General features: G+C 39.1%; 1 protein-coding gene across 3 annotated transcripts in view; it reads right to left on the bottom strand.

Annotated features, from left to right (window-relative positions):
* Positions 1-422: 422 nt before the first annotated feature.
* Positions 423-14048, bottom strand: part of asic2 (acid-sensing (proton-gated) ion channel 2) — a 363461-nt gene continuing 349835 nt past the window's right edge. For all 3 annotated transcript variants that reach the window (XM_046035432.1, XM_046035440.1, XM_046035423.1), the window contains 7 exons: positions 13465-13615; positions 13095-13151; positions 7851-8004; positions 6687-6778; positions 5454-5533; positions 4460-4528; positions 423-2498 (listed from right to left, as the gene is read on the bottom strand). In XM_046035432.1, coding sequence (XP_045891388.1) covers positions 2397-2498; positions 4460-4528; positions 5454-5533; positions 6687-6778; positions 7851-8004; positions 13095-13151; positions 13465-13615 — 705 coding nt within the window. In that variant the 3' untranslated portion in view covers positions 423-2396. The remainder of the gene's footprint in view (positions 2499-4459; positions 4529-5453; positions 5534-6686; positions 6779-7850; positions 8005-13094; positions 13152-13464; positions 13616-14048) is intronic.

The following is a 14048-nucleotide window of genomic DNA, read 5'->3' on the forward strand; positions in this document are numbered from 1 at the left end:
TCAAACTCCCACATTTAAAAGTTAAGAATGTCCCAGAGTCAGTTCATAGTTCACTGTCTAAACCGCCCAAGAAATGGCACATCGACTGAGGACGACTGCAAGGCAAGCTCACAGAAAAACTGCTCCAACTCTTGGTTCTTGTTAACAGGCTTAAACCTCTGCACTGTAACTTTTTACTTTTCTGTGTATTCTGTTTTGTTCAGTATTAGCTTATGTCTGTCAGTCCAAACTGATATATTTCAACTACTACTGGGTGGATTGCTGTTGCTGCTAGTATGGCTGTAGACTCTTAGTCTAGTTATATTGTCTTGTGTTTCTTTTATATCATGTGTTATTTAAAGCAGTTTAAATTGCATTGTTGTTGAAAGGTGCAATACAACTAACTTGTCTTGCTTAGCCTTGTTACAACAGGACGCCACCACTGCAAAACAACTGTTTAATTTAATTGTTTCACATTAAAAACACACACTGTATGCTGCATCACAAAATGAGAAAACGCTGTCCTGCTTAACAATTGAAGCCAAAGTAGAGAGAAGAAACAGCCAGTGTCATTGCCACCAAGAGAAGCGAAACAAGTTTGTCTCACACTCCTTCAGGTCGGCTGAGGATTGTGTTCGTCTGAAGCCACAACATGAGATAGTACACAGAGACAGCAGGTTGAGCCACAGATGGGAAATCATAATTCAAACAGTCTCACAAAGCACTTGAATTCATTCCTACCTGTAATATACATTACCATCATGACAGAGATCATGCTAGGATGATCATGAACTATAGAAAACTTAGATACACTAAATCTTCCACATGGTCTCACACAAGCTTTTGGTGTAAAGCCATTTATATGTTAACTGTTTCTGAGGACACTGAAGGTTCAGCTGAACCTGCATTGGAACGGATGCCTGGTGCTCATAGCAAAGTGTGCCCTTCATTTTTAGCATGACATTCAACTACCCCAAAATGCTACTCCCTGTTATATAACATTCTTACCTACTGAGAGCTGCAGAGTAACATTTTGACAAAAAAATAAGTAGTCACGTCTGGAACTGGAGTTGATGTTTTACCAAAGATCTTTTAAATTAGATCTGCTTCAGGCATGTCTGCGTGGTACCCGTTTCTATAAGGAAAAAAAACACAGATATTTACACCATAACACAGCAGACCCTGTATCCTGAAAAAACAACAAATAACCCCATCTTGGCTGAACCCTCTTCAAGGTGCTTTTGTAGTTATTTTAATAATCAAGAACGGGGATTTTCTTGGTGAAGGACAAAATGATGCCATCATTGATAAAGTGGTGATAGCTGTCCAAAATATCAACCTGACATTCTCTTAGTGAAACAATAGTTTAACAACACCGAGGGCATATTCATTTTCTGCAGCGTTTTGTAAATGGCTTGCTGTCTGGCAGGCAAATAAATTCAAATTCTACCTCACTTAGCTGGGTGTTGTGGTGAGGTGCAGCAGCCAGAAGCCAGTCATTTATTCACATAAATTAACAGTACGAGTATGACATCCCTTTAAAGATGTCTGTAGAGAACAGCTTAGCACCCCAGGAGTCACATAGCAAACATGCCTTCTAGTAAACTGATTTAACTGAAACTGACAGTGAAAAAAATATGTAAAATGTTCGGATTACACTCCGTTTTCAGTAAACAAAGCAAATGTTCAGGTGTTTTTTTCCTCTCAGTAACACTCATAGATCACCAACTCCTTTCAGGATATTTATCTAAGAAATGATATATCGCTCATTAGAATAGATTTTCAAAGGATTGGTCATATCTGAACAATGATTCATGAACAACCATATGTTCAATCTGTACATTCGAAGTTCAATATCTTACTGGGCCCTTGCCACAGGCCTGTCCTGCAGATAGAGAGACAAATGGCACACATGTACAGTAAAGCAACACTGTAGCCCAGCGTATGCATCAGCAAAAAGAGCAAAATAGATTGACACATGCAGTTTGGACAGTTCAAAACCAATTTTGTACAGTTCATTTGGCAGTGACCGACATATGAATGTGTTTGTTACATAGATATGTTGCACAGGGACAGGCCCCCTTTATGGGTAGTTGCCACACCTAGTCTCTGATTTTCTGTGTACATGTATGTGGAGACTCAGACCCCCCTGCAGGTCTGGCAAAGTGGAGCCCGCCCTCCCACTACGTAGAGGGTGACAGAGAGGGCCGATAAGTCCAGCCGACAGCGCTTTAATCCCCATTAGTGCCTCAGACAGGGCGGTGTGACAGTGCGCAGTGCTGTTTTTAGACCAACTTGTCTTTGTCTCCTCCCCTCCACTGTTACGGTCCTACAGGATGCCCTAACAGAGGATGTAGTGCCACCCAGTGGAGGCAGCCTCTGGATGTGTGTGGCTCTGAGGGGAACAGGGGAGGGCCTCAGCAGGCAATCTCCTCCAGGGTGCCCAGTGTTGTCTGCAGGGGGACTGTCACAGTGTGGCTGATGGACTCCGAGTGGTTTGCCACGGGGTCACAGGAACTCTGGGAAAAAAAGATCAAAAGAGTCTTAGTGCTAGGTCAGAGAGGAAAAGCACATTTTCGGCATTCTTTTGAAATCTGTGTTTCTGATGACTTGGTGACTACTTATGGAGCCGATTGCTAGTTTGGCCGTAACATGCTAGAACTACTCAGCCATGGTAGCTTGGGCGGTAACAGGACAGTAAGTTAACGCATTTTACTCAAGGAATGAGGCCACTTACGGCACCATGAGTTGCTCATCACTTTCAACCGCTATCTGCCCTGTCTCAAGGTCCAAATCACAAAAGATATTGCACTAAGCGCAAACACAGCCATAAAGATTTTCAGCTGAGTGCAATTTGCCCTTTTTTGCAACTGTAAAGAGTTCATTTGCGATTTTCTGTAGTGGTCCCAGTAGCATTTGTTCTTAAAGTATACTTAAATTATATATCACATGACATGGTTAAACAACATTTGAGTCAAAAAACCTAATATATGTGGCTGCAAGAGCAAACCTTTCCGGTCGTACCTTAAAATTTTTGATTTGAAAGAGAAGACATTCTAATTATAACTATTCTAATTATATATTAACACCCATAATTATGGGATGTTTTTCGTTTTTCTATGCCTCACTCAGTACAGAGTGTTTTGTCAGAGTGACTGTTGTTTGGGATTCTTTACATGTGCACTCCAGCTCATAGAGAGCCGTTTTCTCTCCTACTCTGCTCTGGGCTAGACAATTACTGTGCGTAACCATTCGCTTCTCTCAGCAGTAGTTTATGTTGTTTTCCAGTTTCATTACCTTGTGGTCTATATCAGGTATTGTACTGTGTGTGCGCATATGGTGTACTGTGTTGGGCTATTGCTTCACCTGGCTACAATTACCACTGCCATTATCACTCGAAGGTCTAGGTGTGACACTCCTTATAAATATGCTTCAGCTACCACCAACTCTCTGAAGACGCTAATAATTCTCTAATAATAATTCACGCTAACTGCACGTGGCTATTAGCACTGGTGTTTGTGAATTGGACTTTTTTTGCAGTGAGGCTTGTTTGCATAGAAAGGGGCCAATTTCGTGTCAATTGTATGCATATTATCTAATTTAAATATGTGCAAATAACATTGGAGCACAGAGACACTATTTGCTTGGAAGTGCAGTTAGGGGTGCATTTCACCCTTTGTTGGTGCTTTGACAATTACACGGTTTCTTTTTGTTTTATGTGAGCAGGTTTAGCGGCTGCAAAAACCGTGCAATCCTTTGAATTTGACCCTCATGACTCTAATAAAGCAGTTAATTCTCAGACACAGCATGTTGTATAAAATTGGTCAATAAATTAAATGTGTGTGTCAAAATTCATTAAAGTTGAGCTCAATGTGACATGATTCAAAAATGCAGGATCGTTATCAGCGGGGTACTGCCACTGAATTGGCAGCAGCTTCATTCATGCTTCGTCATCAGTGGTTTATTCACTGCTGCTTGCCTAACAGATGACTAATAATGTGCAGTAATATTCTTTCAAGTGTCAATAGTGACCATCACAACCTGACACTTCTCACTGATTACTCTATAGGCACTGTCATGCAAATGCTGTTAGCTGCTGCAGCTCCCTCCACCACTCTATCCTTCTCCCTATACTGCAGATTTTGGCATTGTTGATTCAACTAAGATTTGATGTTCATGCACGTGTTTGTTAAGGGGGGATTAGTTGCTCCCAGCAGTCCTTGTTGCTGCTCGGATTCTTTGAGTGCTCCTTCAAAGAGCAGAGTTTTTTCTGCCAAATTGGCATGCGACTATCGGTCTGAACACAGGCTTAGATTTGCAAGGGTGCTCTTTCTACATGCTTGCGCAGAGGAGTAGAGAAAGGGCAAGGTTGGATATGCATGATCAGAGTGAGTAAAATTACACTGAATCTATACACTCCATATACACAGAGCAATCTGTAAAGAAGATTGACAAATGAAAGGTTGAAGGCTGCTCTTACCACATCCTCTCCATGACTCTCTTCCTCATCCTCTCTGCTCAGTAAATCCAGTAGTCTGTCTTTAACCACCTGCAGATTGGGAAATAAGTCAAAGAGACTTCAAATTCAGTCTGTTATAGAAGACCTCCATTAGCTCTCCTGTAATTACAGACTGTACAGGAACATTTGGCGTCAAAGTAAAAAAAGTAATCTGGTGGAAAATGTGGCAACACACTACACCATCACAATCATTTCTGCATGAACTGCTTTCTTATCCTCATTACTCCATCATGGCCATTAAAATGTGTTTCCAGATCCAAACCTTGTGCAGCTGAAAGCAGCATGAGAAGCTCTAAAGAGGGTTGCGCACAATAGCGCAAAGTTAATGGAAACGTACCATCACACAATCCTTTATCTCAGCCAGCTAAGTAAGTCTAGTTCCTATCTGCTTTTTGTATAAGTGACATTGTTTCTGTTGTCAGCTTTCATGGTCAGTGTTCTCGCTGTTCACTGAAAAAACCAAAAGCTATCAAAGTTAATTGCACCAACAAAAATTGTGAAACTGTAATTAGTTGTATAGTATGTAGCAAAGGCGAAGAATTAAGTAGGTACAATAGGGACACGTCCCAACCAATATCCAGCAACTACTGAATTGTCCCTTTCAGCGACTTTATTTCCAAAAAAGTGATTAGCGACAGATCTAGGGAGTTATTCAGAACATCAGGGGGAAAGTGCTCAGAGTAATCTCAGTCAGTGGCTCTCCCTCTCTTCCTGCACCATGCAGGCAGGAGTGAGAGTGAGTTACTATGGTTATGTGACAATCTGGGTCTCTGTCGCTTTGAAACTTCACAGCAACACAAGAGGGGAACAAGGTTGGGTGGTAGATGAGCAGCAGACTTTGTAGTAATGACATGAAAAATCCACCGTTGGTCCCTACCAATGTTCAGACCAAACCTACAACCTTGTATGTGAGAATAAAAGTGTGAAAACCTTTCAAAGGCAACTTTGGACTGACCTCATAAGCATAGTCAAACAGCTCTAGGATGGTGAGGATGCTGGCTCCAATGAACAGACCCATCTGACCACCAATATCACCTGCAAAAGTTACACAAAAAGACAGAAAAAACAGATCAAAGTCAGTCTGTTAAAGTTGTATGACATGACATCTCAAATAATTGTGGTCAGTTGTCTAACCAGTGTTCTGAATCAGTGTGCAAGATATAGTAAACTGCAGGTAAATTGGTTAAACTGATAATTAATGGGATTTTGAACATTGCTTCCTAGTTGGCCTGTGGTTAGCACAGGCACAGTGAAACTCTCCATGGTGTCCTGATATATGAAAACAAAAAACTCTTGAAATGTCACGGTGCCTCCACTTCATCCTTTACTTTCAGATATCACAACAGCTCGTTAGTGTTCTGCAAAGGCCCAAACCCAGCCCCTACCAATGTCCTGACCTCAAAACCTGACTCATTTGAACCCAACTGGTAATGCCCAAACAAGAATCAAGTCAATATTTCTGCTTTATTTGACCAATGCAATGCCTTGGCTATACTTTTGCTTTTTCCCTCTTCTGTGGGCATTTTGTAGAAAGAGGGAGATTTCTTAATTGAATACATTTGAAAATAAATAAAACAAAATCCGTCCCAAGCCCTAAGCTTTCAGCAACAAAACCAACGTTAAACCTAACACTTTGTTTGCACCTGTCAAGTTTGAGTCAGTACAACTCGATTGAGTATCATGTCTTACTTAATCACATACAATATCTCAGTTGACCTGGATTCCAGATTCCCATTCCCAGAGTCGCATTAGGCTATTTTTATTCAGCTTGTCTCAGATAACTGGTCAATGTTAAAACAAGTGACAGCAACACACAAAAATTAGTAACTTCAATGACCTCTTTATAATCAGTTAAAGATTGTGGAGAGGGTAATTGCTGCTCTGTTCATTTACTGATCCCCAACAACTCCAAAGTTGTAAAAATGTGCTTACTGCCACTTTAAATCACAACATTTCAGTGACAAGTCATTTTGCTGATGACTTGTCACATTCCCTATAATAGCATTATCAGTAAAGTTGTTGATCATCCAATCAGGCATCTTTTAATTATCTTATTTAAATCTGCTGCCATGAGTCAGGGTGGGAAATTTCCCATAAATCATGTCATAATTTCAAAAGTAGCATGGTTGTGGCTAACGCAGACTGGATCCAGGTTTGGAAAATGAGATTAACTTTGATTAAAACCTACCCAGCAAGCCTGCCACCTCGTAAGCTTTCTTTTGCTCGATGGTCTCGTAGTTCAAAGCCTCAAAGAACACGTCCAACACCAAGATGTTGTCTCTGCAAAAAGCAAAACAGGGTACTTGTCTTAATGAATCCCACATCAGGTGATAACTTGGCATGCAGCACAATCAGCAACAGTCCATCCATTTCTTGCAGAGCTGAGCAAACAGGGAAACACAATCACTGTGTGGGAGGAGAACACACTGGCTGCATAACTAGACAGAGATTCCAGCTTTTTAAATCATTAATTTAAAGGACTATAGGAAACAATCTAGGCAGCAAAAAGGCTCAGTGGTTATTGTTGACTTGAGTGTCTCTGTTGTGAGTTTTCCCCTTTATGTGTTTCCACTGGATGCTGGATGCTTTCCTCTGCATCAGGTAAATTGGAGACTAAAATGTGCGTTGGTGTAAATGTGTCTGTCTGCCGTAGTGTGTTAACAATGAATGCATTTGGTAAAAATCCCTCAAAAATAATCAGCTACACTCATTGTGCCTCATTCACAAATGACCCTTTCCTTTTTCTTTTTTGTCTTTGCCAAAACAAAATCGGAAAAAATAAGCAAACTACATCTGATTCATGAAATGTGCTCGCCAATGATTTGTTTTTAATCCACATGCAATGTTCTTAAGCCTTCTGAGTAATCATTAGCATGAGGGATTGCAGGAAGTGAATATTTTCTGGTAGTTTCCCTCCATCAGTTAGTTTTTTTTGGTGGTATTTCATGGCTGACAACACATGACAAAACATATTAAGAATTGTTGTGTTATCACTTTGTGGTCATTTCTACCTACTATCATTTAGGAAAAATTAAAACATTGACTAATCCCAAAAACATATTAATTAAATTCATAGGCATAGTTCAGAAATGCTGTAATGTTTCAATTTATAATACATGCATTCAAAGTTATTTTTATGTTAATTCTATGCTATTGGAATTTTATTTCCTAACAGTACAAGCAGTCCCACAGTATCTTTAGACGAATAACAATGTTAATAAGAGCTAATATATTTACAGGTCACAGTTGCAAAGTTCTGTGACCAGTAAATATATACAGTATACTTCACTTGCATTGCCTGCTGGTGGTCAGAACAGAACAAACAACATAAGAAGAAGCTCTGGCTACTTACGTGATGTACTTCTCTGACTTGTTGAACTTCTTCTGCAGGTAGCGGGCCGAGGTCTTGCTGGGGATTTTTACCATGGACAGCTCTTTGTTGTAGCGGGTCATGTTACACGGTGTCCTGCACATGCAGTTACTGCTCTCCACGGCAGACAGTTTAGCTTCATGGAACGCAATGTGGGAGGATGGGTTGAGGATGATGAACACAAGGGGAAAATGGTCTTTTAGATACAAAGTGAAACTTTCCTGACATACTACCAGACATACTGAGACATCCAGTTTAAATGCAGAAAATACTCAGAGTTTTTACCAAATTTTGGGCATGAAGTTCCTGATGTGGTTATGAATACTCTGCTGACAATGTTAAAGTCTGACTAAGGCATTCAGCCTGGATTAATAATAAAATTAGTGCTGGGCAACGATTAAAATTTTAATCGCGATTAATCACATGATTTTCTTGCGATTAATTGTTATGCGCAAAATTGAATAATGAATTCTAAAGTAGTGTATTGCACAGTTTTAATTTAAATGTACTCCTACTGTATATACACAAAAGTGCAATAACATGTGGTTTGCAAACACTTCAACAAATAAGGTGCTTTTTACCAGCAGTATTCCCTTTACACAGTAGCAATAAAATATTTCTTGTAAATCTCAACTTAAACATTAATGTAATCAAATCAAATATAAAACCAAAGCTATTTAACACTGCCAGGGCATTACCTTTTATAGCTTGTTGGAACAAGTTAGAGTCCAGAGCCACGAACATAACATCATTACTGTTTACTAAATAGGACATCAACAGGAGGGAATTCACATGGCAGATCATTCCCGCAAAACCAGATGAAGGTCTATCGGGTAAAGTTGTGTAACGTTAGCCTATAATTTTAACTTAAGTTAAACAGGCTACAGCTGTGTAGTGCAGAGAAGCCGTTGCCATGATTACTATCCATAGAGCGCCTGCCGTTTACTTGCGGAGCGCTTGTCTCCTGTTGTTCACCTGAGCAAAGAGCAACCCCACGGGGCCAAGAGCCTATGTTGCGATTTTAAGGACGTTCCTAAGACCTGCAGTGTGTAGCTATTAAGGCGTTAATTAATGTGTTAACTCGATAATAACACGTTAACGTGCCCAGCCCTAAATAAAATGCAATAAAAATGCCAGGAGGAGAGTCACCTGCACAAATCAAATAAGGTATTATTCTAATACCTTATGAGAAAACTGTTGATAAAAAAACATGTTAATGTTATTAAAAGTATAAAATATGAAAAAAGATCAAATTTGATCAGCAGGTATAAAGTAAAAACATCTACATCCACATAAAACAGTGGAATTAGAGAAAATGATTTACAATATGTTAAGGTCACTATAAGGCTTTTAACACATTTTAATTTCTATAAAAATGATAAATTAGTCATTTTTGTCCATTAATAGGAAATTATGAAAAATTTAATTTCAATATCTTATTAATTTTTTGTTAAAGTTTCAAGTTTTTCAAGCAAAATGCAGAGTGTTCACTGATTCCAGCTTCTCAAAGATGAAGATTTGATTTTAATATATCATGGGTCTGTACTGTTAATGGGACAAAACAAGATATTTGAAGACATCACCTTAGAATCTGGGAAAGTGCACCAAGCATTTTATACAATTTTCTGACATTTTGTAGACTAAATAACCATTCAATTTATTAGAAAAACAATCAAACCTTGTAGTATTTTTAACGTTAAGTAATTGAAAGACCTCCAAAATTTGCTGAAGCACCCATAAAAATGGTCTAAAATCGCCCCTGTTACAAATCTAAAATAGCATTATGTTAAGTTGCTGCAATAGTTCCGATAACCTGCACAGCTAATTACTTTTAATAAGCCACATCTTTGTAGTGTCAGCTGTATGTTGATGCTCTTTCACTGTTGATAAACCTTAAAGCTTGTGCTCAAACTAAAGTAGAAGTCAGAAGCTTCTGCAACTTTGTGCATCTAAAATGCATCTAGCAACTCTTTTCTTATACTGACTGAAAACAGAGGTCGCATACACCATTAATACCTACAAACACAGGCATACGAATAACACACACAATTGCACACACGTCCCCATTTATACAGCGTCTTGAGTCGTGGGGCTGTTTACTCTGTTAAAGCCCTAACGACAGTATAAGTCAATGTCATTGTCAAAGTCACAGAGGAGAGAATGTAAAGCACCAAACACAAACACACCCTCGAGCAGCAACTGTGAAACAGCCTTTACCCTGGCAGAGACAAAGTCTGATGCAGAAATGCCACACTATTCACGACTCTGCTTTGGTAGTTTGACTTAAAGAAAAAAACTAAAATGCACTGGATGATTTCATGTTAAGCCCACAGCCTCCTACATAACACCAACTCTCTCGCGGTGATGGTAATGTTAAGTGACACAAGCTTTTCAAATATAGCTCCATCAAAAGCTTCTCCGACACCGAGGCTGCTCACACTCCTCACAAATCACTTTCTTAAGCTGAAGTCTGAATTTCTAAAATTGCAAAGTTTGAATAGATCTCATTTAATTTCATCAGAGATTACAGAGTCCTCTCTATCTACCTAAAACTTCTTTCTTTGAACTTAAAACTCTTCTTCGGATTTTAAACCTCTGAACGGAATGGGAAGGAGAAGTTAATATTATCAGGCTTACTTCTCACAGTGGCAGCCTGTGGCAGACCCGCAGATCACAGAGCACGAGGCAGCTATCCCCCATGGTGCACTAATAGCCAGCGAGGCCACACAGTCACGTAATTGCAAGAGGAAATTCAATATGGCTTCTCAGTGGTCTCTTATTTTTATTCAAATGAGACGTTATTGGATACAAGGGAGCAAGGCCTCGTGCTTTCAAATGATTGATTTCTTTCTCTATGCCTCTCACCTTTGTCCACAACCCTCTCACACACATTTAAATCTAAAAGACTAAATCTTTTTGATAACTTCTTTATCTTTCTAAATTATAATGCATAACTAGCTGTTAATACCAACTGATATAATATCTTTCTGACATCTGATATACTGGTAACCACTTATTGAGGACAGTTTTGGCAGGTTGAATGTTCAGTTTGGCAGCTGTAACAAAATAATTGTGTTTTCTGCTTCAGTGTGTAATTACAAGCCGTCTCCGTTTCCTCAAAAGCACACGGCTTGATGAGCAAGTTGTTCACAGACAACAGATGCAGCTTTCTCCTGTCAAAAAAATATATTTTCAGGGCCGTATCCAAAACTTGAGTGACACAGTTATAGAGAGAGAAAAACCCAATCAAACTTTGCTGTGTGAAATCTTCTCTGGTGGGTAGAGCAAACTGGCACTGAGTTTAAAATGAAAATTCATTTGCATTCAATGATCCAAGCTGAGTGTGTGTGTGTGTGTGTTGGGATTGTGAAAGCCTTACTGTTCCAAAATGAAGCCAATTACAGGAAAGAGAGAGGAAAAGAGCTGTCTGGAATAAGCACCAAAGCCTTCCTGCTGAATCACACAGTGCAACGTGTGGTTCTGAGTGCATGCTAATGACACATTGGTGATTTACAGTAAATACTCTTGATGCTGATTGCCTGGAAGTTTTGTTGCCCATGGCTATGTTTTTTGGTACCTTTCTGGCTTTCCAGAAATAATTGTCCTCGTGTGGGAGGATAGAAAGTCTCTTGTAATGTGGCTGTAACTCCGACTGGCCAACAGTTGATGCATTACCATTAGTCTGCTTTTCAATGAGCTTATTAATATGTATTATTTGTGTTTTTACTGACTATGGGCTTTTATTTATCAAAAATAGTGATTATATTAGAATTAATATGGCTAACAGTGGCTTAACTTAATCATATCAAGTAGGCTTTAATTTTTTAATGAAGTTGCGAAATGATAGGTGCGCCCAAATTACAAAAAAATCGCACCTCATACAATCTAGCCAAACAGACAGTTCATAAGGTTTCTGCCTGCAGCCCAATACAACAGAGGTTAATGGAATTTATTTTGTATTAGCGATCTTCACGAGTCCACCATTTTTGTTTGGAAATGGACCGGTGAAAAACCTAATGTGCAAAAACACATTTTCAAAAAAAGAGAACTAACCCTAAGGGGAACAGTGGACAGTTAGAGCTGATAGGGTCCGCTTGACACATTGACACACAGACCCTAGATCTGTAAAACAGTCCTTGTTACTCTAGATATACCACAGAACACATCGTCAACAGTTTTTCTCTACAGACTTTTTGTCTGGAAGAAAAGCCCTTACAGTGAAAGCTTTGGTGCCTTTGTGGAAAATATGTAATTTTTAAATGCATTGCTGCGATATAGGCTCCAGCCTTTCTTGTGCTCCTTAACATAGTTTGAAAAAACATCTCTTTAAACATCTCTTTATAATCCTGCTGCTTTAGAAGCACTTTCCAAGGAATTTTATTTAGATCAAATCACAAAGAAAACTTAATCTGGCATTCATGAGTCTTTCTCGAGTGTGCGGTTATGGCAAAAGGTAAAATATTACACTAAGACATTAGGGCAGTTTCATAAAAAGTAAAAACAAAGTAAATCCGATCAATATCTTAAAACAACGGGACCAGCCGACATTTAATAAAACTGACAAAGTTAATATAAAATCTTGAACTTGAACGGATGGATGAAGGCTGCCAAAAACCTCTTACCTGGCTGTATAATTTCACTCAATGCAGGAAATATGACCCATTATCTATCTGACTATCCGTCCATTAAATTGAACTCTAATACTGCAGTCCCTGTCTGCTCTTGATGAGCCCTTCATACACGAGGAGAAATATTGAGATGAATCTCATTCTCTTGATAAATCAAAAAGTTAAGTAGTGACACATTCACTTTCCACCATATATAATATACTCAGAGTGCTGTAGCCTAATTAGCACACCAGTTATCGGCTTTCAGAAGCTACGTGAGTTATTCCTTGACTGTGCAATTTCCTTTTTTAATGAGGACTAAGACGGACAGTATGACATCGGCTATCATCAAATCTTGAATTTTCTTTTCCTACTACAGTGGTTTGGCATTCAAGATGATATACTGTAGCTGCTCTTCAGTTGAGTCGTCTCAAGCTTAAAAATCTCTCCGGTGTTGCTCATCTTTAAAGCATGTTTAGCATTAAAGCTCTGTATCAACAGGAAAAACATTAATCCTAATCCTTGCCGAGGCAAATAACGATATGTAAACCATAAAATACAGTATGTGTGTGTCATTGTGACTTATGTTCATGAGAGTTGTGTGTTTATGCAGACTTACCAAGGGCAGGCTCAGCACAGTCTTTGTACTGCTCAGGTGTGCAGTAAGAAGCATCACCTAGGAACAGTGAATGAAACACAGGGATTCAGTCAATGGCAGTGTTAAAACATTTAGTTCTTGGAAAACTCTTTAGGTACAAAAACAATTAGGTTAATCAAGAAACAGTATGTGAGATGCAGTGCCTTTTCTTGTGCCAGATATATAATCCCAGGGCTTTTTTTTAATGCCAACCCCTAATCCATTATTGACATGTCATTTCAATATGAGCCTTCTCAATGCAGTTTAACCGCGCATTAAAATACTGCAACATTGCTGAAAACTTTGGATAAACACACGGTCAATACACCACCAAAGGTGTGGTGGTGCTTACCAGGCATGTGCACCATCCTGCAGTTGCAGTTCTCGACGATGTAGCGAGTTTCGCAGTCAATCCTGCAGGCAGTTACACTGTAGACCTGGAAAAAGCCCGACTCCAGAGCCTTTGACTCGCACTCTCCCCACGGGGGAGGCAGATAGGTCAGCTACAGGTGAGAAAGGAGATGTGGGATTAGTCAGGAGATAGTTTCTGTCAAACGCACACACTAGGATTCCTGCAGTGTTCACTGAACGAAATTTAAGATCTTTGTAATACCACATAGAATGTAATTTAACACCTTTTTCATCATCATACCTGTCAAAGAATGACAGAAAACCAATAGAGAACAATAGGGCTTACAATTATCTATTAAGTACATGACTTTATTGACATTTATGTCACCTTTATTTCAGTCCTTCCCAGCTTTACAGTGTATAACAATAATACCTATAAATATAATCATAAATTAACGTGATCTGGACCCAAGTAAGCGGCAGAAAATTGATGGATGGATAAAGCAATGAAACAATAATTAATTTTAAAGTTTTTGCTAAAATTGACACATGCCCATTATGGATCAGTGATTTTCCTAGTTACTG

This window comes from Micropterus dolomieu, linkage group LG02, assembly GCF_021292245.1.
Source record: "Micropterus dolomieu isolate WLL.071019.BEF.003 ecotype Adirondacks linkage group LG02, ASM2129224v1, whole genome shotgun sequence".
Lineage (NCBI taxonomy): Eukaryota > Metazoa > Chordata > Actinopteri > Centrarchiformes > Centrarchidae > Micropterus > Micropterus dolomieu.